Here is a 25,839-nt window from a genome sequence, read left to right as displayed (position 1 = left end):
TGTGGGGCAATTGCGCTAAGCTCTGGCCCCATGATTTGTGCTTACGTGGAGTATGCAGCTCTCAGCAGGGAGAACTGAGACTCCCCTTCTTCTCCATCCTGGATGCTGGCACAGTTTCCCAAGGAAGGCACCCCAGCCTCGAGGGTAGACAAGCCACTCCATAGGCGCGTGGCTTTGCGTTGAGGTATTGTCCACAGCCCAGAGCGACTCCTTTGAATCAGGCAAGCAGCCAGGGCTGAAGGGCTTGGCCTGGCTTCTCTGAAGGGACAGCAAACTTTGATGATGATGATGATGATTCTGATGATGATTGAGGGGGCAGAATCATATCTCTGAAAAGGCAGTCCTGGGCAGCAGCTTTGAAAGGAGGAGGCCTGAGCAGCAGCTTTGAAAGGGAGGCTTGAGCAGCTGCCTGAGTGGGTCCCTTCAGTGGCAGACGTAGCCTTCACTGTTCGTGGGGTCAGCAGAGGGGCGAGGAGGGGCCTTGTTCCCCTGGAAGGTGGAGGGACCGGCCTCTTGTGCTGAGGACCTTTCTTGCATTCAAGGGCTCATGTCTTCTCCTCCCACGGGGAGCAGGACAAGAGCAACCCCTCTTCCCCATCCAGCTGTGCCTCAGGAGGGGTTCCTGGGAGTACTCTCCTGTGGCTGGAGGTCAGTGTTTCAGAAACGCAGGCAAAGAAGGGTGTGGGCGGCATGGGGGCTGGCCAATCTGCCACGGCGAGGACTTCTCTCTCGTGATCCACCAGCATCAGTGGAGCAGACTCAAGGGACCCACAGGCTGCTGTCCCTCAATCTGCCTGAAGCATTTTTCGAATGAGATTTTCAATAGAAAAACCAAGGCATTGCATATAATTACAATTGTCCCTTGGTATCCGCAGAGGATTGGTTCCAGGACTGGTGCAGATACCAAAATCTGCGGATGCTCAAGTCCCACAGTCAGCCCTCAGCCCTCGGTATCCACAGGTTCCGCATCCAAGTATTCAACCATTCGCAGTTGGTTGAATCCAAGGATGCGAACCCCAGAATACCAAAGGCTGATTGTACAAATTCCCACTACACCAAAGTGCGTAGAGTGAAAAGTCTCCCTCTTGCTCCAAGCCCCCTATCCCCTTCCCCAGAAGCAGGCCACTCTTATCAGGCTATGTGCATTCTCCCAGAAAGATTGGAGATCTCTCTTGAAAGTGTTCTCTTTTTTTCTGAGTTTGTTTCAACCTTAACTTTAATGACTCCTCTTTTGTGACCTCAAGTTTAACCATACACAAAGTAGAGAAAATAGTATAATGAACCTTCATGTCCCCATCACCCAGCTTCAATAATTTTCAACATTTAACCAATGTTATTTCATCTAACATTGCTATTGTAATTTTCTGGGGGAGGAAAAAAATCTCAGGCATCATGACATTTCACCTCTAAATATTTCTCTGTGCAACTCTAACTGATAAAAGATCCTTTTTAAAAACATAATTACCATGCTGTTATTACACCTAACAAATATAAGAAAGTTCTTAGTATTATCTAATCTCCAGTGACTGATTTTGAGTCCCACTGATCTACAAATTGCACGTAACTTGCCCTGCCTGGAGTTGAACGTGGACCCCCTGCTTAGCCTGAGAAGTACAAAGGGTTGGAGACTTGGGCCACAGCAGCCTGAAACCTGTCCATGCTCCCCTTGGCTGTTCTTGTTCAGGCCAGAGGCTCTCTGTGCAAACATTCTTTTGGAGCAGAACAATCTTCCAAGCAACTTCTAAGCAATGAGAGTCTGGAGAGGTGCATCCTCTAGAGGTGGCTCTGTCCCTTGCCTGCTGGGTGGCATTGGGAGAGCTGCCTCTGTACCCCATCAGCAAACTAGAACAAATAACATTGGTCCTCAGAAGTCAGGTGAGTATTTGACAGCCAAGGATAGTAGTATTATTTCTGCTGTGCTCAGAGATTGTATCAAACATACGGCCCCTCTGCAGGGACCACTGTGCCAAGACTGGCCGAGTTTTCATTTTGGTGAAGGTGGATTTTGTGGACAGCTTATTTCTCCATGTTGCTAGTAGCTATTTGGTGGTCCCTAGACACTCCTTTCCTGAGCTTATTCATCTGATTATTCTGGCTTTCAGACTACCCTTCACTCTACCTCTAAGCCATGGGCATCTCCTCATCACAAATACACATCCAACTCACCCCCTGCCCCCATTCATCCTTGCACTGCTCTCTGAACCTTCAGGAGAGAAGAGCACCCTCTACTTCCTTCCACCCCCTGCCAGCTCAAAGTATGTGACATCTCTGGTCCTCAGCCCTCAGTCCTCTTGGCCGGAAAGGCAAGGCCACCAATCGGCATGAAATTGGGTGTGGAAAGTTCTAGCTCAAGTGCCTAGGAAATAATATATTGTCTGCCAGCCAGCCCTCTGTGCCAGGGCTAGAAAAGCTGTAAGAATAAGCCACTTGCCTTCTTAAATTTGATCTGGGAGGACATTATTTTGGGGAGCAGAATCAAAGCCTCAGCTCCGCAGCCCCAGTGTTAGCAGGTGACCTCAGGTACTGTGCCTTCTCTGTTTCCCTTTACAATCTTTTTTGAGGACATGAAGTGGCCTGCCAGATTGGGCACTTGAGCCCTTATTTACTTTCCTGGGAGAAATTCACTGGAATTCGCTGAATTTCAGAGTTCACTCTATATAATGGAGCAAAGAGAACCCACTTGCCCAGTGGCCTTCAAGAATCTGGTAATATGGAATCACACAGCAGAGAGGGGAGGTACTATCCAAACGTTTTGGAGTTATTGGCAAGAAAGCTGCACAACCAAAGCAAGCTGTGATCAAGGGGGCCCAGATCCTCTGAGGTACCATCAGAATTGCATTAAGCAAACTGTTTACTAGTTTCATACAATCCTGTATTGTTCCCACAGGCACCCAGTGCAGGCAGCAGGCTGCCACCAAGAAGGCTGGCAGTGCCCTCTTGAGGAATCGCTGGGTACTGCAGGGGACCCAGCCGGACTCTGGAGAACACTTGCCAAGGGCAGCCAGCAGAACCATTGGAAGCAAAATCACAGAAATAGGTGGGGTTGGATAGATTTTTTAATAAGCCCCTTTGGGGACCTAGAAAAAAACCCTATGAGGGCTGCGGGAAAGGCTCAGGAGAAGGGTGGTGAGTGGATGCTGAGGCAGAGTGTCAGGCCCTACAGAGCCACTGTAACACAGTAGATCCTGGGGAGATGGGAACCTTAAGGCACCGGGGACAGTGAACATGACACAGTCACCTGGCTGAGCCCCTTTGCCATCCCAGGCATGAGAACAAGGTGCAGACAGGAAGACATGCTCCATCAAGGACTGTGGCGAGAGAAAAAGAAAGACAGAGAGAAGCAGAGACAGAGATGGAGAAACAGAGACACAGAGAGATTGAGACTTGGGGAGAAGACAAAATGAATAGTATGGCAAGAGAGTTGGAGGAAAGGAGAAGAGAAATGTCGGGGAATATGGTTGAAAAATTGGTATCTGTGAATTTACTGGGAACACATCTTTTCTTCCAAGTAGCTTAGCAGTCCCCAGAGCTGCTGCTGGGAATCCAGGGGCAGATTTGTGAGAAGCTCAGCCTGAGAAATTCCCCCTGCATATGGAGCTGTCTCATCTATTCGAGCTGTGAAAAACCATCTCTCTCATCCCCTAAACAGAACCCCCGGAGTTTGCACTCAGTTTCTTCTGCCATCTGAGAAGCTGAGGGCACACATTTGGCCCATTTGACTTCTTGCTTTTGGTCCCCGCCTCTCCTCCAGGGCCATTCTCACAACAACCATCCAGAAGTTAATTGTTGGCATAATCCTACAACTCAGCTTCCTCAGTAAGTGGAGTCTGTGGCTGGAGAAAAGGGCTGGCGAGGTCAGGGGTCCTGGGACCCTCTACCATCAGTCGTATGGCCTTAGTCTGGTCTGCTCCAGAAAGCTACTATTATACGGTTCTGCCAAAGGGGCAGTGTTTACAGGGATCCTTTCTCCTTGGGGCTGGTATAAGAGCAGAGGATATAGAGTTCTAGGACTCTGGACAAGCCTCAACTACTACAGGACTCAGGAACTGAGGGGACCCACAAGGGCATCTGCAGAAGATTCACCCATTTCCTAACAGAAGAGCCCAAGCCAGAAAAGTGACCAAGGCCACAATCCAAAGAGAAAACTGTAAGACACAATTTTGCCTCTCTCCCCCCATAGGAGATTCTAGACTCTGCTCAGTATCTCCTTCCTCTCCTCTCTTACCCCAAGGCAAAGCCATGGGGAAAATTAGGGAGGGGGCATCCCTTACTTCCCTGGAGTCTTAATGGTACTCTTCCAGTTATATGCCAAACAGTTTCCTTTTAGGCCATCTATGGGAAGATGTGGGCCTCAAGGTCAAGAGAGTCGTGTCTCTGAGACTTCTGAAGGGATAGGGAACACGAACAAGGAGCTAGGTAGACACTGGTTAAGATTCAGTTCTTCTAGCAAACCTTCCATAGGCTAATCCCACCCAGTCCTGGGCACTCAAATACCTTCACAGTCTTTAGAAATAAATATTATTAGGTTTAATATATTATTCCCTTGTTTTTGCTACTTGGCTATTTTTTCTTAGTGTTTCTTTCTCTGTGGAAAGAACCGTATTACTTTCCCCTTCCCTCCATCCTCACTGGCACCCATGGCTTCACCTCAACCCACTCCCTGCCTCTCACCAGCCTGGATTCAGCTCTCTGACGACACTATTCTCAGGGTGGGATATTGACTACCTAATTCCCGGATTGTGTTCTCGTGTCAAAGTCAATTACCTTCCATGGAAATCACCCACATCCCTAATTCTGACCTTTTCTTTAGCCTATTCTGTGAACCTGCACAACAGGTCTTGCCCCGTCCCTGGGTCTCTGTTATCCCGTCTATAAAAATGATTACAATTCTACTTTTCTCCAGCTTGTTCAAAATCTGTTCGTGGAATCAACAGCTTGTGTTTTGTCCTCATTCAGTTGAAACTAAGAAGGATTTGGAGGAAATTATTTTAAAAGACAATTTTTCTTCTCTCTTGTGTTTCTGGAGCTAGGATGGCAGGGAAGGAGCGCTTATTTTCCAAAGGATGGGGAGAGAGTAAAGGTGGATAGGGTCAAGGGCAGCTAGGAGTGAGGGGTGGGGTTGGGGCAGAGTTGGAAGGACTGGGAGATGGCACCTAGGCTTTCGACCCTGACTGCCTCGCCAGGGCTACCACCTTCCTGGCTTCTGACACTTGTGCTGCCACATCCCACACCAAATAGATCCAAGAATCAGCTGGAGGCCTGCAGGACCTCTTTATTTCCACCCCCCAAACCGCATTTCCAGATGTCTCTGCAGCAAAGTGAAATTCCACACAGGCAAGCCTTGTGGGGGGGGGGAGAAAAAAAATGAGACAATTGGCAGTGAAAAGCAGAAAGAGAAGATGGAGGCCTTAGAGAAGGGAGTATCCCTGAGGAGGTGGGGACAAGGGGAGGAGAAGGGGAGGAGGAGAGGAGGAGGAAAGCGGGCCTGTCCCTTTAAGGGGGTTGGCTGTCAATCAGAAAGCCCTTTTCATTGCAGGAGAAGAGGACAAAGATACTCAGAGAGAAAAAGTAAAGGACCGAAGAAGGAGACTGGAGAGACCAAGATCCTTCCAGCTGAACAAAGTCAGCTGCAAAGCAGACTAGCCAGCCGGCTACAATTGGAATCAGAGTCCCAAAGACATGGGTGAGTTTCAAAAACTTTAGCATAGAAGATTCAAGCCAAAGCACAGGAATTTGCAAGAACTTTGCGGTTCGGGGTTTCTAATGGTTGAAATGAGTTGTGTTTTGGCACCTGTTTTCTTTTTAATTCCTTAGTACGCAATTAAATTAACTCCTTCTCTGCTGTACTGAGAATGATGCTTTATTGTCAAAGAACTCCAGCAGCACGTGGAGAGCCCCACAGGTCCTTGGAGAGAGTGCCCGGCGGGCTGGATGTGGTCATGTGTCCTCCTACCCCCTCACTTCCCTCTACCTTCTCTTTTCCCCTGGTCCCCAGGCCCTGGTAATGGCCCAGTCAGCTGACATCCCTGGTTTTGCTGGAGGCAATTAATGTTGGCTGACCCTCAGCTGTTCAAAATGACTGCTTGCTTGATACAAAATTTGGACCCTGCTGGGCATCAGAAGGAAACTGGGAGAGATGGGCTCAGGCTTGGCCATGGTTGAGGAGGCCAATCTCAGGTTCAGGAAATGAAAATAAAGTCCTCAATGGCTTTACCATAGGGAACGGATATGGTTAAGGGTGTGTGTGTGTGTGTGTGTGTGTGTGTGTGTGTGTGTGTGTGTGTGTGTGTGTGTGTATGTGTACGTGCGTGCACGCACATGTATGGGTGACCATATGTAGCAAATATTAAAGACTTAGCCTTCCTGAGGCCATGGCTCAGACTCTAAATCCCTGCTATGACAACGAGGTTGATGGGACCTTAGGGCTCTTGCTGACTTGGTTGAGTACTGAGGGCTTCTCCGTAGAGAAGCTATGAGGTCTGGTCTCTGGTGCTGTCTACTCAGAGCAAGGTGTGCAGAGCACAAGGGTCTTTGTCCACATAGGATGCCACAGAAACATGTAGACATTGCTCACATTTGGCAAAACAAGAGCAGCAGCTTGAATACATCCTAAATGAAATGAGAATCAATTGTCCTGAGTATTCACCATCAAATGTAATACTCAGAAGGCTCCAACAACATCCACGGAGATAGATAGGTTTTCAATTATACTAAGCTGGTGTCAGACTTTAGGTTGTTTCATCCTGAAACACTGAGAGAGCTTTTTGAAGCATGTATTCAGGCAGGATAATTAAGAGGGCAGAGAACTGGACTAGAAGTTAACACAACCAGGTTTGAATCCCAGATCTGCCACTTATGAACTTCATGACGTTGGGTAGGTTGCTGTGAATTATCACTTCATCATCTGGAAAATGGGGATAACAATAATTGCTTTGTCTACTTTCAGAGTTATAAAAATCAAATAATAATGATGTGGGAGTCCTTTGAAAATGGGCAAGCTCTACAACAATTGTAAATAATAATAATACCAATTATTATACAATAATGCATATACAGGCTGACTCTTCCTTCCAAAGTGTTTGGGCTTTCTTTGTATGTACTCTGTGCACTTGGGTAAGAATCATTTGTCCAGTTGAGTGTGGCCAGGTGAGAGGTGAATGTTGGAGGAACTCAATTCCTGCCCTAGGTAACATCAAGAACCCTACCTAATGTCAAGGCAGCTGATTGGGTAGCTTGTGAATTAAAAAACGGAGAGGGAGTAAAGAAGGATGCTGAATATTACTTCCTTAGGGGATGAAAGCCCTGAGGAGAAGGCAGGAACAAATAAGGTGACCATAGGGATAGTTTCCTGTTATGGAGGCTGGATGATTTCCTTCAGGGGAGATTACCATAGTGAGGGCACTGTAGAGGTTGTGTATTGGATCCCAGATCCTGGGGGTGGGCCATGCTTGGGCCAGGTGCACATGATGGAGTAGCCATTGAGTTCTCAGTTATTCAATGACAAAGTATCTCAAATACTTTGTAAATAATAGACCATCTCCAGCAAGGTACTGAACTGCTACTACCTCTGACATGGAGTGTGTTGCTGTTTAACTATTGTTAACTTATATCGTGGAATCTGGGATTGGAAGGAATTTAAGAAGCTGTCTGAGCTAATTCTCAATGCAGGACTCCCTTCTACAACACCCAATTAAACATTCCTACAACTTCTTCTTAATCACCCCCAGGAACAGGGAGCTCACTGCCTCAACCATCCAGAATCCAGTAGGATTGGAAGTGAAGAGGAACAGGGAATTCAGTAGTGTCCACACAAAAGGTTTACGGGGGAAATGATAGTTCATTAAAACTTGTCCTGACTTGGGAGAGGGATGTTCCAAATGAGTCTTTGGGATAACAATGGAACCGGAAAAGAGCCAAAGAGCAGTAGCTGATTATTCTCTGCTTAGTAACACAATGCCATTACTGAACAGCAAAACATTGGCTCCGGCAAAGCCTGATGTCTGAGAACAGTGGCTGTTACCCCGGTAACCAGACTATGAAGCTTCCCTCCAAAGGTGGCTGTTTGCCGAGCAGCGTAGTTTTGGCTGGCTCAGAGTAAGTGAGTGTAGCCCAGGCAAAAAGTGTGGAAGCAGAGCAGGGGTCCAGTTTTTTACAAAATGCCTGAAGACTATCTGAATCCCATCACGATGGCAAGAATGCTGCAAGAATGCCAGGAGCTAAAAAGAAAGCAGATTCAAACCAGCACATTCATTTACTTTTCCTAGAGACACTGACCAAAATGATCATAGGCAGCCTTCCCCACCCCACTCCTCACCTTGGCCCTGCAGAGCCAGAGGTGCTCTTGGAGAGCCAGGCAGATTGAAAGGTCTGCTCTGCTTCGAGGACCTTTTGCTCTGGCTCTGTGCTAGGAAAGCCAGCAATTTACTCAATAGCCTGACAACTAGAACTATGCTCTCAAATCTCTCTGAGTAGTAACAAGGCCCAAGAAACCCCTGGGAAATGGGTGGGAGGGGAAATATAGTCTCCAAACCTGTGAAGGCAGAACCCCAGCCAGTGGCATCTTTTTCCCTTGTTACTTTTTTGTGTATTAACTTAAAGCCTTGAAAACCATCCCCAGGATTCCTGGTGCTGAAAGAAAGCAACAGTAGAAATGCCTCCTTGCCCACAGAACTTCAGGTCCAGAGATCATCAAGTCAGGGCAGTGACCTGATCAGGAAGGGTCACAGCAGCCATGGGAGGTGAACAGAGTAGCTTTCCCTTCCTTTCCCACTGTCAGGGCCTGCCCGGTGTCAAACTCACAGCAAAAGCTCAGCAAGTACTGATTGATTAATTCCTCCTTGGTTATTTTAAAATGGTCCTAAAGATGATCGTTCAGTTCTGCACTGGCCTCTGAGCTTTCTGCCAGACAGGGCTCTGGAAAGGAGTCAGTGACATTCCGAGGAAGAGAACAAGGTTCCCTAGATCAGCTTCACACTGCAACCAAGGGGAGAGGAGGAAATGGTGGGAGACTAACCTAAGGAATAAGGTATGGAAACTGTTGTCTCTCAGCTTAGTGCCAGGTGCTTCTCTTTAACCTTTCCAGAAGTGGGCAAGGCGAAGACAGTGTGTCAGAGATAGAGTTTAACAATCCAGCCTCTACCCCAGTCTCCCAATGTTTGGGTATAAATTGGCATACATGTGTGCACATGTGTATCCATGCATGCGTGCCTGTGTGTGTGTGTTTGGGGAGGAGTAGGGAATATAGGAAACAAGGTGGTCCAGTTGCTGTTGCCATGGCAATAATAATACCTGTTCAAAGAGGAGCCTGAGATTCCTTTTATATTTAACTCTGCATGACTTGACCATCTAGCAAGCTTGGATTCCCATGCCTCAGGGGCTACAGGGCCTCTTTCCAGCGCTTGAATGTGGTATAAGTGCTGATTTCATGTAGGAAAGACAAGATTATAGGCAGGGCTTTGTCTGATCAGGATAAGGCCAGAAGCAAAAGTCTTTGTCTCTGGCACCTCCTGTTGATTGTTGTTTTACTCCTAGAACCCACCCACTCATCCCCATCCATCCCCAGTACCAGTCACGGCTGTTCTAGCATCTTGGTCCTGTCAACTGTGATAGGTCCTGATCAAGGGAGCCTCTGTTCATGGGGTGAGGTTAAGGGGTGGGTTCTGGGAGGAGGGTAAGACTTTAGCTCAGATTAGAGACTTAGGGAGATGGGGCCAGTTTTTCACTCAATGAGCCTGCCTGTTGTTTAGCTCTATTGTATAGGGTTCTTCTATCTCTCCCTTTGTCAGCTGGATTCAAGGGACAGGCTGGGAATTGTGCAGGACACAATTGGTCTCTTTCTACCATCCCTTTCCATGAAAGCCCTTCCTTTCCTCCCTTTGATGGGTTCCCAGATTCACACTAAATTTCCATCATGGAGCTCGTCCTTGAGGCGTGCCCAGGGCATGGGAAAGGAGGGAGGGCTTGGGAGCTTTTGGCTCCTGCTTAAAGAGACAGCATCAGGATCAATCCAGTCCCTTGGATAGACGAATCTGGATGAGTCACAGCAGTCCCGTTGAGCCTTGTCAGACTCCTGTGAAGAGCATTAATGAGAAGGGCTTGAAGTTCTATCACAGATTGATTAGACTAGTTTGGGGAGTTCGCAGATATATCTAGCCAACACTAAATATCTCCCCTTTGCTTACATTTTGCCCACAGGACTTGGTTATACACATTTTAACACTCGATTATAGGCAGCTTTGGTCTTTGATTCACAGACATGTTTGTTTTCCCCAACAAGACTGAAAGGTCTTTAAAGAAAGGGACTGGGCCTTATAATTCCCTTTTGTTTCCCATAGTGTCTAGGTTACTGCTAATATGCTTAATAATTGTACTGAATCCAATGAACAGAAATGAAAGGAAAACACTGGGGAAGGTTATTATTTTTCTTTATCACCTCTCAACAAAGTCAGGTGGTTTAATCCAATTCTGTTGCATTGGGTAATATTATTGCTATATAGTTCTTTTATGCCAAATCCACCATGTTGGAGTCTATACTTAGCCTGGAAATGTGAGAATGTCCTTTCAAGAGCCAAGGAACTTCTTCAGAATCCCTCACAGCCTTCCTGAATCAAACTGTTATCTTTTCAACCGTGAAGTCTTCTGAAATGGAGACTCTCTGGCTTTAGGTTCACACATTCCCAAATCAAAGGGAACCCAATGGACCTTTCTCAGAACGTTCTGATTGTCAACTACTTTGATGACACGATTTCTTGCATGTTCTGAGTTCTTCCCAGTTGGAATCCAAAATTTGATTTTTTGCTTGGACTGACTGACTGAGATCCCTCATTTCTGCTGAACTTAAATGCCCCCAGAACAAACATTTAATGTCAATGTGAAGAGGTGGACACCTGATGCTTATGCTTATATTGTTGAACTGTTTATAGCTGAGGAGTGATAGATTTATCCAGGGCCATTTATTTCCAACTCCATGTTAGAGACGCATTAAAGCCTATGTCCTTTTGTACCTTGCTTCGAGTGGCAATGGAGCAGAAAAGGGGGTGCTAAGTTATTTGAGCTTTAAGAAAATGGAGGAAAAATGGATGTAAGAAGAAATAATATCAGTTGATGATTCAGAATTGCTCCCATGGCTTAGCCCTTTATCACCCAGTAAGAACATTATATGTGATACTCTCTGATTATTTGGATGATGTTTATCCCTCTATCTGAGGGATCAGATAGACTAAGGCGGCTTTTTTCCTCATCTTTACAACCCTGGAGGGGGCATCAGCTAAAACTTAGAGTGGAATTCTCTGTTTGGTTAGCAAGAGTTCAAGTTTCTCCATCCCTGCTCACACTTGCACCACCATTTTAGCCCTTTCCAGGGTGAGAAAGCTGGGGTGAGTGAGTGGGCACAGGACAGTCACTTGCTAGGGACGATGCTCTCCTTACTCTGGGCTAAACAAACAGTTCTTCCATTGTTCCCTGGGTCTGATCCCCTCCCCACCCCCAGGCCTGCAGGCCCCTGCAGAATACCAATGAGGCTCCTGAGATCTCAGGGAAAAACAAGGCTTCTTTGTCCAGGGGAGCTATGGAGGGCTCTGTCCAAGACTTGACCCTGTGCTGGGGAGAGAGGGAACAGTGGGGTCACTGACCTTCCCTTCCCCCACCCCCAGGCTTCAGAGACCTTCTTTACTAGAAGATTCTAAGAGTTTGGGGATAGGCCGAGAAGGAAAATGGCAGCACTGTTTATTTCCAAGCTCCTTTTCTTGACTTACAGGATGCATCTAGTATCTTAACCTGTTGAGAAAGAGGAAGATCAATTTCTGAATGTTTCCTGAGGACAATGAGCAATTTCAACTGCTATGGTTTTCTCTCTGGTATATACATGTGTTTATGTGAACATTTGCATTCATGCATGTGCCCCCGCCCTGGCACGTGTGCACGCACGCGCACACCCCCCGTGGGCCAGCTCTAATGAAGCACTGCTTCCCATAGAGGCCAAGTTTTCTGACAGCAGTGCTTTAGTACTTAGAAAAGGGAGGAAATTCAGTTCTGCTGCAAATGTTAGCTACTTATTTTGCTTGGCTTGGGCTTCTGAGTCTTGTCTCTGGTGTGACATACAAGAATCTTTGAGGAAGTGGCTCTTTGAGCACCAAGGAAGGGCTGTCATTTTAGGGGACAGTGGGTAAGAGGACTCACTCATTCTGTGGCTCTGAGAACAGAGATAAATAAATGTCTCTGCCTCAACTTTCTCATGATAGAGATAATTTGGTCCTTCAAAATCTGTTCACATGGATGCAGTTCAGCCAGGCAAATCACCAGATGGTCAAGCACTCAGGTCTAAAAAGAAACTGTACTATTATTAAGAGGTTCAGGCAAAGGACTCCCCCGGTCCCTGGTACCCTGGAATAGACAAGCGAGCTTTGGATAAAATCCAAACCTAAAAATTAATACAATTTATTTTATTTGTGTAAGGAGTTCCAACATGCTTTTCCAAAATAGCAGCTTCTCAGCACATTTGCTGATTATTTGTGTGTGTGTGTGTGTATACACACAAATATTTTATATATGTGTATACTATATATATACACAAAAATACAAAAATAATTCATATGCCATATCTCTATGATATGTGGATAGATAAAATCAGTGTATATATAACTTTTTTCTGAAGAGTTTAACACTTTCATTTCTTCCACCTTTTGGGGATCTGGCTGAGAGACCAGAGGGAGCCATCCTTTTCCCATCTAGTCAGTCATCTACTGGATATTTTTTAAGTTTCACTCCATGTGACACCTTAGAGCTCAGGGCTAGTACTTGGGGGCACAGCTGCTCTCAGAGCCTGTGACTTGCGTGCCTTTCCTGCTTCTCAGCAACACTGGCTTGGAGCCTGAGGTACCAGGTCTGGGGAATCTCAGGGGCTCTTAGCACTTTAAGACACCTGTGTTCCCAGGCCCTGGTGTGTTTTGCCATTCCAGAAAGACATTTCATGCTTTGTTGACTTTGTATAAAGTCTCTTTGTAGCTGTTTTGACAGAACTCCAGGGTAGGACTGAGGGTGGGGACATTGGCCAAACTGTAGTATTGGGGGACAAATCAGCCATGCAAAGTGTCCAAAAATCATTCAGCCTGCATTGTTTATTACTGAGAATAATAGTAATCCTCCCATTACCATTTCCCATCCTCTGCCAGTTCCCTCCTTTCCTTTGGACTGCTCTCCACACATTCAGACTAAGAAGAATCAAGCATTCCGTGCAGCAAATACACACAACGTTCAGGAATATCCAGGAACATGCAATTTCCAAAGCTTCTCCACCTGGAATGCTGTTTAAGGCTCAAATGTTGTCTGACAATATCAATATCTCTGGCCTGCACTCATCCCTTCCTGGAATTCTAAGGGCATTTACCCTTTGTAACCATTTACTTGGCGGCCTGGAATTGTTAGTTGAAAGTATTAGGTCTACCTAGCTCATTTGCCTCAGTAGACAAACAAGTCCCCTGTGGCAGAGTCTATGTCTTTACGCCTTCACACTCCACATAATACCTAGCACAATGCTGGGCACATAGTAAGTACTCCGTAAGAGTTGATAAATGATGAAAACAAATCAGAATGAGAAGAAAGGAGGGAATGATTGCATCATCTCTCTAGCTGGCTACCTGAATACCGATTGTTCAAAAAACCCACGTACATTCTGGGAATTAAAGGTAAGGATTTATCTTCAAGAATGGACCAAAGTATAGTTTGGGGGGGTCAATCTCACATTCTAAAAGTCTAAGGTTCTAGACTCTCCTGCTTTTGGCCTCTGGGGTGACACCCCCCACACCCTACCATCCGTGCATGTGAGCACAGGGCCTGGCTGGGCTGGTGGAGAGTGATGAGTGATGAGCTATGTATTGCCCATCCCTGACTGTTTACCCTCTTTCGTCCTCAGGCTTGTTAGAGTGCTGTGCGAGATGTCTCGTAGGGGCCCCCTTTGCTTCCCTGGTGGCCACTGGATTGTGTTTCTTTGGGGTGGCACTGTTCTGTGGCTGTGGACATGAAGCACTCACTGGCACAGAAAAGCTAATTGAGACCTATTTCTCCAAAAACTACCAGGACTATGAGTATCTCATCAATGTGTAAGTACCTACTGTCCCACACAAACCCTGTCTATCTTGGAGATACAGAACTCATCAGTACCTTAGTGACTAGTAGGGGATTGGTGTGGAGCCAGACAGGATTCCTGGATCTTCCTTCTGTGTGCAGGTTCTACCTGTGCCACATCTGAAGCCCTGAATGAAGGGAAAGTGCCACATTCAGAGGGGGAGGTCTGCCTGCCTGCCAGCCCACCCCTAACCACAACCACCCCACCCTTGCTTTGTCCCACATGTTTTAATTTCTGCTAGGTAGGGTTAACATGGACAGAGTTGGAGCCTCTGAAGTGGTCCATATAAAGAACTCGGCGGAGGCACAATGACTAGACAGAGTGGGGCTGCTTCTCTTGGTTTACCACACCGCTTGAGTCCGCTCAGGCACAGTACTAAGCCTCTCCTCTTCCTAGGGCAAGTTAGACTCCTCTTCTTTCATCCCTCTTCCTTCTTGCCTAGCTCCTCTCTACTCTCTCCTCTGAGGGAGCATCTCTGAAGGGTCAGGTCAAGGAGAGTAGTGCCCCGGTTCTTCAGGTTACAGGGGAAACCAGGTGTTGGGGAGGAGCATCTTCTTTTACTTCAATAAAGATAAGGTAGAAGCACAGAGGAAGAACCTAGTGATCCCTCTAAAGAATCCCTAGCCTTGTTTAGGTGCCCACTCAAGGGTCCAACTAACTTATGCAGCAAGGGAACTGGGTCCTCAATTCATTAGATTTTCTGGCTTTTTGTCTGTCTGTTAATGTAGGATCCATGCTTTCCAGTATGTCATCTATGGAACTGCCTCTTTCTTCTTCCTTTATGGGGCCCTCCTGCTGGCTGAGGGCTTCTACACCACCGGCGCAGTCAGGCAGATCTTTGGCGACTACAAGACCACCATCTGCGGCAAGGGCCTGAGTGCAACGGTAACAGGGGGCCAGAAGGGGAGGGGTTCCAGAGGCCAACATCAAGCTCATTCTTTGGAGCGGGTGTGTCATTGTTTGGGAAAATGGCTAGGACATCCCGACAAGGTGATCATCCTCAGGATTTTGTGGCAATAACAAGGGGTGGGGGACAACTGGGCGTGAGTCTGTGGCCACACCCCCACCCAAGGCTGGGTCCTCTTTAGGGGCCTGGCTTTTGAGTGAGGACGTGATGGCTGCAGCCAAACGAGAAGGTCAGGAAGAACGTGGTGCCCAGCTGGCTTAGCCTCACTTTTTAAAAGTTCCCTAGAAAATTTCATCTCAAAAGGAAAAGCATGAGTTTCGTGGGATGCTTTGTTCAATCAGACCATTTCTAAGCCATCTGTTGGTACCCCTTTACTCCCCTCCTAGCTGGGACCACAACAAGAGTAGATCTGACTGCCCGAGAGTTTAAAATGCTACTCGTGGGATTGAGATGTAGGTAGGTACCTGATCTGAGAGGGAGGGTGGATCATAGAAATTAAGTAATTGACTCCAAGATGGAATCCATAATATTCTGGGATCCTATATTGTTGGAGGCCCCAGAGGGAGCTAGTGTACATCTGCATATTTAATGCTTTATCTTTGTCAGAGGGCTATCCATGCTTCCAGTGAGGTACACATTGGTTTCCAGCCTCTAGAGTTAAAGATCCTTTGGGGGCTGAACATCTATGGGTTGTGGTGATGTCTTTTGTGGCTAGCAGTTGGCTTAGAAAGGTTTTGGGACTGGAAATTTAAATCTCCTATTGGCTTTGTTCAATAACTAGGGATCCAAAGTCCTTTGACAAAGAACATTTTCTAAGCTCAGCCTAAGGCATTTAAATGGCACGACTTTCTTTCAAGATCTCTTTTGATGTCTTCACACCTTATCTGTCCAAACAATCTCCTGAAGCCTCTCTAACCCAGGGGTCCTCCTCACTCCAACCCCCACCCATTCCCCCCACCCTCTGTCATATTTGGAGCCAGTTCTCTAGTAGATACTGCCAATGACATTTGGTAGAGGTGCCCTGCTTACTAATTTCATTTGGTGGAAATCCCTGGAACCTGGTTTCATGTCTGGTACATGCCATTCCAGGATCTCCTTGTTTATATTTCAATGTCTGCAGGCTGATGTTGACTTCTAACCACCCCATGTCAATTGTTTTAGTTTGTGGGCATCACCTATGCCCTGACCATTGTGTGGCTCCTGGTGTTTGCCTGCTCTGCTGTGCCTGTGTACATTTACTTCAACACTTGGACCACTTGCCAGTCTATTGCCTCCCCCAGCAAGACCTCTGCCAGTATAGGCAGTCTCTGTGCTGATGCCAGAATGTATGGTGAGTTAAGGTGGCTTGGCTCCCCTACCCCCTATAGAAGCACTATATATTTGGTTCTTAGGGTAAGGAAGGTGGTAATTATGGGGAAAAATAAAAATATGGATGCTTGGATCTAGTTTGTTAATCCTTCTTATTGAAACTGGAGAGGTTTCTCCCCTGAGAAGGGAACTTCTTGGAGGTGGTGGGAGTTTTCTTGGCTCTTTGCACTGCTCTACCCCAGTTGACTGCTGTCCCCAGCCCAGAAGCAGCACATTTCAATAACAAACAAAAAATTTTGCAACTGTTCAATACCACCTTCTATTTTTTGGGTAAATCTTTAGAAAAGAAGATCCTGATTGTCAGTAGGACCCAACTTTTCAGCCAGGATGATTAAAGATGGAAGAAGTGCTCCACGTAGCCCCGTAACTCTGTGAAGCTTACCTTGGTTGATATTTGTGTCTTACACAGGTGTTCTCCCATGGAATGCTTTCCCTGGCAAGGTGTGTGGCTCCAACCTTCTGTCCATCTGCAAAACAGCTGAGGTGAGCGGGGCACTGGGTTATTTTACAATGGAATGGCTAGTAACATAAAATTTCTACCCAACTTTGATTTTAAGGACCACAATTTCTTTTTGCTGGATTTTGAGTTAGCAAATTGCCTTCTATAAAATATTGCCTGAGCCAATGAGCATACATGGTAAAATATCTATTTTCCTTAAAGCTGCAGAGAAAGCCTTCCATTCTAAGACTTCCTCCCTTAAAAGAGAAATTTGTAGCTCTAGGTAAAGATAGGGCTTAATGGCAAAATCCCCCAAGTGAAAATTTTCATTCTTTTACTTAAAAACCTTATCAAGAAAATGGGTTGTGCCCAGACATACGTAGGTTTTATAAAACACATTTAGTTCGGAACTTCTCAATCTCATTTAAAAAGAAAGTACATTTGAAAAAGGAAACACTGTATTGAGAATGGATATTATACACAAATGAGGCAGGGGAATAAAAGTAAATCCTGAGGAAGAAGGCAGTAAGCTATTTCTTTGAAAGCAAAATGTTTTGGGATTCTGGGCACAACCGAGGGGAACCAGTTGATTATTTGGGAAGACTATACTATTTTATGAGTATTCTGTGTTCTGGGTGCTATGGGGTCAGGTGCTATGGTGTACATTGAAGAATGGGAGGCCTACACTCAGGGATGTGACAACTTAGTTAGAGATGCCAAATTAACACACAGAAAGATATCAACACGTTCAGAAAGTTGCACTCATGATCTGCAGCAGAGCCTATTTCAGCTGTTGCAAGACCCAGTTCTCCCTTTTGCATTTTCTTACAGTTCCAAATGACCTTCCACCTGTTTATTGCTGCGTTTGTGGGGGCTGCAGCCACACTGGTTTCCCTGGTGAGTTGTCTTTTAATGATCTTGGCAAATAAGTGGTCCTGGGATAGCTTGGGTACAGCTATGCTGAAAGGTAAAAAGAGGTAGATTCCTTCTAACCTTGAAGTGCTGGAGAAAAGCTGCTGGACAGAGACAGCAGAGTGTAGAGACTGTGGCCTTCTACTTTGCGTTGGCAAGGCAGAAAATTTTCAGAAATGATACAAGAACAAGCAAAGTGGTGTGAGGAAGAGGAAGGAGATTCGTGGTCAAGAATAATAAGATAGAGCATTTACAGAGCATGTAACGTTGCCAGGTGCTTTGCAGTCAGAAATTATAGTTAATTCTCAACACATTCCGGTCAGATCAGTGACAAGAACACTGAAACCTTACTAAACGTGATTTTTGGTAGCCTGGAATTCTATATACTGTAAATAGGAATCATCTTGGATGCTCTCCAAGGGATTTACTTACTCTCCTGAAAATACTGGAAGGACCTCTTAACATTATTAGAATTGTTATTATGGATGGTGTTTCGGCGCAGTGTCAATGTAGTGCATTCATTGTTCAGATTAAGAACCCGGGGTACTGAAGGGTGAAGCAACTTATCTCGAGTCATTGAATAAGTGGTGATCAGCCAAGGATCAGCTTGCAGCACTCCTGGCCCCCACCGCTGAGGCTTTTCTACGGAGTCGAGTTGTTCTTCATCTTGTGAAATAAATGGATGCATTAAGCAGGGGAAGGCTGTGCTGCACGGTGTGGCTATGCGTCTACAGCAAGCACCCTATGAATCCAGGTCGCTCAGACACGTAAGATATGATGATGGCAGAGCCCAGGTAGTGTTCACTTTCCTGAGGAAAACTCAGTGCTGGGCTGAGCAGAGGTGTGGAAAAGTTCCTTGTCGAGTTGATTCTCTGGGCCTGGGCCATTGGAAGGAAATGTCTCAGAGAGGACTTCTAGTCAAGTATACAGGGCAAAAGCCTGGATGTGCTGCTTTTTGCAGAACAGGAGTTTTTTCTTTATTTAACTATGATTTTATTTCTACCCTTCCTCGTTCCCAAAAGGACTGGAGGAGGAAGCCTTTTCTACTCTCACTCATATTCTCTCTTCTCTTACTTACAGCTCACCTTCATGATTGCTGCCACTTACAACTTTGCCGTCCTGAAACTCATGGGCCGAGGCACCAAGTTCTGATATCCTGTAGAAATTTTCCTTTCTCTAATAGCGAGGCTCTAACCACACAGCCTACAATGCTGCGTCTCCCATGTTAACTCTTTGCCTTTGCCACTGACTGGCCCTCTTCTTACTTGACGAGTGTAACAAGAAAGGAGAGTCTCGTGGCGATTAATGTCTCTCCGTGGACTCTCCCCTCTTACGTACCTCTTTTAGTCATTTTGCTTCATAGCTGGTTCCTGCTAGAAATGGGAAATGCTTAAGATGGTGACTCCCCATCTGCAAGTCACAAAGAAATGGAGGCTCTAATTCAATTTTCAAGCATCTCCTGAGGACCAGGAAGTGTTTTCTTCTCAAAGGGCACTTCCACTGATGGAAACAAAGTGGAAAGAAAGATGCTCAGGTAGAGAAAAGGGATGTACCTGGCCCCCTTGCCATTTTGGGGGCCAAATATATTCTCGTTGGTGTACAAAACCGAGAACTCACTCCTGTCTCCCTATTACCATTGACGATAGAAGAAAAAAAGAATGCCAGCAAAACAATAAAAGCATTTGCCCAAATCTACCTATTGCAGCTGGGAGAAGGGGGTCAAAGCAAGGATCTTTCGCCCATAGAAAGAGAGCACTGACCCCGATGGCAATGGACTATTTAAGCCCTAACTCAGCCAACCTTACTTATAGCATAAGGGAGCGTAGTGTCTGTGTAGACAAAGGGGGCACCTGGCCTTATACCTCGTTAGAGAAGAGAAACAAGGTGTTGTCAGCATTTTCTCACTCCCTTCTCCTTGATAATAGCTACCATGACAACCCTGTGGTTTCCAAGGAGCTGAGGATAGAGAGAAACTAGCTCATATGAAAAAAGCCTGGCCTAAGGAGCAGCAGTTGCTAGAGGCTAACGGTGTAAACTGAGCCAGCCCTCTGGTAGACACAGGATAGATAACTCTTTGGATAGCATGTCTTCTTTCTGTTAATTAGTTGTGTACTTTGGCCTCTGTCACATCTTCACAATGGTGCTCTTTTCATGGGGTATTATCCATTCAGTCATAGCAGGTGATTTGAAGATCTTGATTTGTTTCAGAATGATGCACATTTCACATTTTTCAGTTTGTCTATCGCTTGTTTGGGGTTGTACCAGAAAGGTCTGGAGAATGATTCTTTGATTATGATTCTTTAACAAATGAAAATTGGACATTAAACAACACAAATGATGTGTAAAATCGGCTAGTTCTTGCATCTCTTGGGATTTTCGACCAATTATTCCGTCCTTTGCAGAAACAGATTTGGTGAATTTGAACCTCAATTTGAATAACCTATTTGATCGTTCTTTCTAGCTGGCGGGAGATGATTTGATTTAGCAATGTTACCTTGGTGTGTTAAAGAGTTAGGTTTAACATACAGGTTATTCTCTCCTGGTGCAGATCATATACCTGAATGCACCAGCCATCAGCTATTCAGTTGGTAAGCGTCCATGGAAAAGGAAAAGTGGAAAGAGTTTGAAATTCGAATAGATCCCAGGTTTCAGTCTTCCCTTTCTGTGTTTGGGTTTTAACTTTGGGTTAAAAAATAAAAAGTTGATTTGTCTTTATTAAGGGAAAGATTTTATGGGTATGGCTGTAGGTGGCTCTGTTGCTGTAAAGAGTCGTTTTGTGTTTTCCCCCAAAGTGGTTTCAACAACGTTTAAGGAGATGTAAGGTTTACAAAAAGGCACTTGATATTTGCTTTCAGAACAGTATACAAGACAAGCTTCCAGGCTGCATAGAGGGAGCAGATGGAAAAGGTTCTGTAAGAAACCAATCAAGATCAAGGAAAGTGAAGTAATCCATACTTTGTGTTTTGTTTCGATTTAATAACATAACAAATAACCAACCCTTCCTTGAAAACCTCCCATGCATACATGCACACATATACACACATGAAGAGAGTTAATCAACTGAAAGTGTTTCCTTCATTTCTGATATAGAATTCCATTTTTAACACACATAAAGGATAAACTTTTAGAAACTTATCTTACAAAATGTATTTTATAAAATTAAAGAAAATAAAATTAAGAATGTTCTCAAACACCGTGTCTTTTGATTGAATTGTTCTGTTTTACCCTACAATAGCAACTCAAAATAATTGTACCTTTATTGTGCTTTGTTTAAGGAACTTATTTATTTTTCAGGTCATACAAGTCATTCCCACAACAATTTTCTGAAATAAAGAGTAGATAAATCACTTCTATTTTTTTATAGCTGGAGACACTAAGAAATAGAGGCAAATAAAGTACCCAAAGAAATCCAATAATCCAATAAATACGTATCTGAGCTTGGACTAGAACTCAACTCAGGTCTTGCTACCAACTCATTGAATTGTAAGGTTTCTTTTCTCTTAGAAATTGGGTTTCAGAGTGTTGTTCTACTAATTCACAATCAAGTATGGTTTCTTCTTTAATATGACAATGGTGCCCCAGCCCTGGTGTGTATAGGATTCAGTTATTGTTAACTTTTCTTGGAATTGTTTGTATATTCCAAAAATGAACACTTAGTGCTTCATACATGAATAATGCTTAGTTTTATCTGGAAAGTACTGGTTGAAAGGTTTAATGTAGGGGCAGAGCAGATATGGGAAGGGCAATGTGAATTTAAACAGTCTGTGGCAGAGCAGTGTTAAGATAAATTAGTGACACCTGCTACTCTAATGGCCAGCCCAGTAGCCCACTTGGGACACAGCATTAAATCCCTGTCACAACCCTAGGCTAGAATTTGGCACTGTCGGACAGTAGGCACTCTAATGACCAGCCTAAGGAAAGCTGACTTAAAATTAGCTGTCGATTCATTGTCCCGTAGTTGCAGATGGCAAGGAGCGTGATCAGAGAGAAAGGAGAGTTTAGCTTGGGGGCAACAAGTCAGTCATCAGTTAAGGAGCTCTGTTCAAAAGTAGCTTCAATTTCATCTCCTGGTTTCTGCTTCACTGCAATCAATATTCTGCAAGCAAGGCTGCTTGGATGACTTTAAGACAAAGAGAATAAAAATATGACAAGGACTTATATTTAGACACTGGCAAACAAGGACACAGCACTATATTTTGGAGAATTGATTCAGGGTGCTATAGAGTGATGTATTTTTGCCTCAGAGGAGTGGAAAACCAGTTCCCAAGAAAGCTGTGTTCTCCATCTGCCCTTATTTGGCTCTGCCCTCTGGGACCGATCTATAGATGGAGATTCCAGGCTCTCAGAAGCTGAGAGTGTCTCCAGTCTGTCAATTGAGCCCATTGTTCTTAGCTCTGCCATACACCATAAACCTCTTTTCTCTGAACTGAAAGAGTTCTCTTTGTGCTTAGATCAGCCAAAGATCAAGATGCAGCAGTATAAACAAGAAATATTTTCTTACAGCATCAGTTGTACTGCTTTTCCTATCTTCAGGGTCAGTACTGAGTGCAGTTATGCAGGGTGTGGAAGCTGTGGCTTTGGCCAGAGCAACATTCATTCATTCACTAATTCAGTCTACAAATATTTATTGGGCACTTACTAAGCTTTGTGCTAAACCCTGGGAGTTTCAAGTTTGGGGGTGATGTGGGTAGAAAGGGGATAAAGATATGATCTCAAGGATCTCACTCAGCCTCAGCCATAGCAAAGAAGAGTTCCAGGGTGGAGCAGAGTGGAGGCAGGGAGCATGCCAGAAGCAGTCTGACCGGCTGACTGCAGTGGGCATCTGAATTCTCCCCTCAGTATGTGGGAGAGGTCGTGGTTAAGGGCCATGACTTCACGTGGCTCTGGTTTTCTAGGGCCCTGATAAAAACAAAACTTCAATTTAGAGTCCTGACAACTTGTGACTTGCTCTCTATGTCACCCTGCTCCTGGCCTTACATGTGACAGTATTTATGTACACACTGTCACAATGCATGTGCGTGCTTCCACCCACTCAATCATCTGGGGAGTCAGAGGGCACACAGATCAGGATTTATATAAACACAGGCTATTCAGCCTGCCTTTTTTTCCATCCAGGCTAAATCTGAGAAGCCATGAGGGTAATATAAGACACAAGGTACTTCTCTTTGATTTTTCATACTGTGAGCACAGATAGTGTGTCTATTTGGGCATTCATGGTTAGCTTGATGAATATTAAGTAACAGAGGGAAGAAATATTCATTCTTACATTAAAAAAAATCATACTTGGCCTTTTCCTACATCAATAAGCAGGTAAGGAATTCAAGTCAACATCTATAAGTTGGGAAAGATTTTCCATGTCCACTTTGAAGCAAGCAAAAAGCTTTTCACAATTTTTATTGTCCTGGAAACTTTGGTGTCTATGTGTTCCTGCTCTGGAACTCCTTGAATTCATCAAACTTATTCCAAAGGAAAGAAAAGTAAGATAAAGTAATGAGTGTTTTCCACATCATGAAATAATCAAAGGAAATCCAACCTTAACATTATTCAAACCTTCAACAAATATTTATTTAACAAATTATCTGTGCCGAGTGTTATGCTAGATGATGGTAATACAGCTGTGACTAAAACAGAGACAGTCTCTGCCCTCAGAGAACTCAACTAAAGACAAAAAGGGTTAGGGAGGGAGACTGGAAGTGTGGTAAAGAATGAGACTAACATCCTATGACAGAAAAGGTGGAAAAAACAGAATCAGGGAGAAACTTGTACAGTCCCATGAGAAACAGAGTCAAATAAAAGAAGATGGAGACATGTGACTGTGTCTAGAGAAAGAGGCCTGACATGCTATGGTATTTAGGGTTGAAAAATGTTAAAAGGCCTTCTACTGTTTTGTTCACCAACATGGACAGTAGGCCAGCTCTGGGCTCTGAAAGAACTATATTGATTGATACTCCATGTATTATATGAAGCTCTACCTTTCAAACATGAAAAGGGAAAAACCGCAAAGCTGGGTTCTGAGGGTTACAACATTAAAACCAAGCAAGTGAGCTGATACTTGCAAATTTATAGGTGGCTCTAGTTTTTTAATATTTTTTTCTGATTAAGTTCTTTTTTAAAAAAATTTTTATTTGAAATATAGTTGATGTACAGTAATGTTATATAAGTTACACGTGTACAATATAGTGATTCACAATTTTTAAAGGTTATACTCCACTTATAGTTATTATAAAATATTGGTTAAATTCCCCGTGTTGTACAATATATCCTTGTAGTTTATTTTATACAGAATAGTTTGTACCTCTTAATCCCCTATCCCTATATTGCCCCTCCCCACCCACCACTGGTAACCACTAGCTTGTTCTCTATATCTGTGAGTCGGCTTCTTTTTTGTTATATTTACTAGTTTGTTGTATTTTTTAGATCCCACATATAAGAGATATCATACAGTATTTGTCTTTCTCTGTCTGACTTATTTCACTTAGCATAATGTTCTCCAAGTCCATCCATGTTGCTGCAAATGGCAAAATTTTGTTCTTTTTTATGGCCGAGTAGTATTCCATTGTATATATATACCACATCTTCTTTATCCATTCATCTGTTGATGGACACTTAGGTTGCATCCATATCTTGACAATTGTAAATAATGCTGCTATGAACATAGAGGTGCATGTATTTTTTCAAGTTAGTGTTTTTGTTTTTTTTCAGGTATATACCCAGGAATGGAATTGCTGGGTCATATGGTAGCTCTATTTTTAGGTTTTTGAGAAACCTCCATACTGTTTTCCACAGTGCCGACACCAATTTACAATCCCACCAACAGTGGACGAGGGTTCCCTTTTCCCCACATCCTCACTAGGTAGCTCTAATTTTATTTGATGACTTGAGCTCACATGTAGAACAGCTTAAAAAAAAGAAGGGAATTGTGGCGCTTGCAATCAAAGCTCTCTTCCATGCCCACAAATGTACTAGATATGAATTTGGTGAAATCTTATTTGATTTAAAATGTGAAATCAGCCCACATTAACAAAAAATGCGAACATAAACATAAACATTCTTCTGTTTGCAGATGATATTATTATCACAAGCTACGAGTGATCTTAGTAAACAAATGTCTCAGCTAATTATTTCTAGAAAGAAAGTTTACATATCAGTAAACAAATTTGTCATTTTCAGTAGATGCTCCCAACTTCTCGTTGGTGAATAGTGTCAATAATTCCATAAAGCAAGTACTTGAGGATATATTCTGCAGCTAGTATATTTGGTAGGACACACAAGTAAATTACATTTCTCAAAGCCAGGTGGTTTATGGGTGCTTACTGAGTTTGTGGTGTGTGTGTGCGTGTGTGTGTGTGTGTGTGTGTGTGTTGTTTGTTTGTTTCTTTGCTTTTAGTAGCTGAGGTGGTTATAGCCACTTTCAAATACTTCCGGGTTAAAAATTTTTTAAATGTCACGTTTTATGACATGGGGTTTTGATGGCTGTTTGTCTCAGTGTTAAAGAAGACCCAAAATAACCATCTGAAAAGGATCTTGGCCCAGTCCACAGGCAGCCACACCTCTAACAATAATAGATACACTTTACTAAGCCCTCTACAAAGTATTTTCGATGTCTTATATCATTTAATCCTCACATCAGTCCTATGAGGCAGCAGCAGCTATTATCCGTCAGCTCCAGATTGGAGCAATGCACCATTACTGGTCACATCAGTTTGAATTTGAGGATGGCCAGTCTATCCCAGTTCAGCTGACTGCTAAAGCTGCAGAGCTGAGCTGCATCCAGGTGCTTGTCAGGGAGCAGAACATCAGTCATTACAGCTCAGTCCCTACCAGAAACCCCACTGAGAGAAATAGTAGTTATGAAGGACAACCTGCAGGGAGTGTAGTCCATTCATCCCCTAGTCATCTCCACATATGTTTGATTGTGCAATCCTATAGTAAAACATACCCACCTTCCCCCTGCCCCATGACCTTGCTGCTCCAAGTGTGGTCTGAGGACAAGCAATATCAGAATCACCCGGGAGCTAGTTAGAAATGTGGACTTTCAGGCCCTGCCCTAGAATTACTGAATCAGATGCCGAACTTTAACAAGATCTTAGG

At 44.4% G+C, this 25,839-nt stretch overlaps 1 protein-coding gene across 2 annotated transcripts; it reads left to right on the top strand.

The window, feature by feature from the left end:
• The first annotated feature begins 5,545 nt into the window (after positions 1–5,545).
• On the top strand, positions 5,546–20,939 carry PLP1 (proteolipid protein 1). Of its 2 annotated transcripts, none has more exons than XM_057538134.1 (7): positions 5,546–5,683; positions 13,910–14,096; positions 14,851–15,007; positions 16,191–16,359; positions 16,807–16,880; positions 17,668–17,733; positions 18,829–20,939. In XM_057538134.1, exons 1-7 carry the CDS (start codon positions 5,680–5,682, stop codon positions 18,898–18,900), a joined length of 729 nt encoding a protein of 242 aa, XP_057394117.1. In that variant the 5' UTR covers positions 5,546–5,679; the 3' UTR covers positions 18,901–20,939. The 2 variants fall into 2 exon arrangements, with proteins under 2 accessions (XP_057394117.1, XP_057394116.1); XM_057538133.1 differs by having other exon boundaries at positions 14,851–15,112.
• The last annotated feature ends 4,900 nt before the right edge of the window (positions 20,940–25,839 follow it).

Source organism: Balaenoptera acutorostrata, chromosome X, assembly GCF_949987535.1.
Source record: "Balaenoptera acutorostrata chromosome X, mBalAcu1.1, whole genome shotgun sequence".
NCBI lineage: Eukaryota > Metazoa > Chordata > Mammalia > Artiodactyla > Balaenopteridae > Balaenoptera > Balaenoptera acutorostrata.
Note: the sequence above shows the minus strand (reverse complement) of the source record. Positions and strands in the feature narration are given on the sequence as shown.

Excerpts from the sequence above, each read along its gene's own strand:
- PLP1 (XM_057538133.1), top strand. Across the intron at positions 16,360-16,806 it reads TGCTGATGCCAGAATGTATG|GTGTTCTCCCATGGAATGCT; the intron begins GTGAGTTAAGGT and ends TGTCTTACACAG. Across the intron at positions 17,734-18,828 it reads CAGCCACACTGGTTTCCCTG|CTCACCTTCATGATTGCTGC; the intron begins GTGAGTTGTCTT and ends TCTTACTTACAG.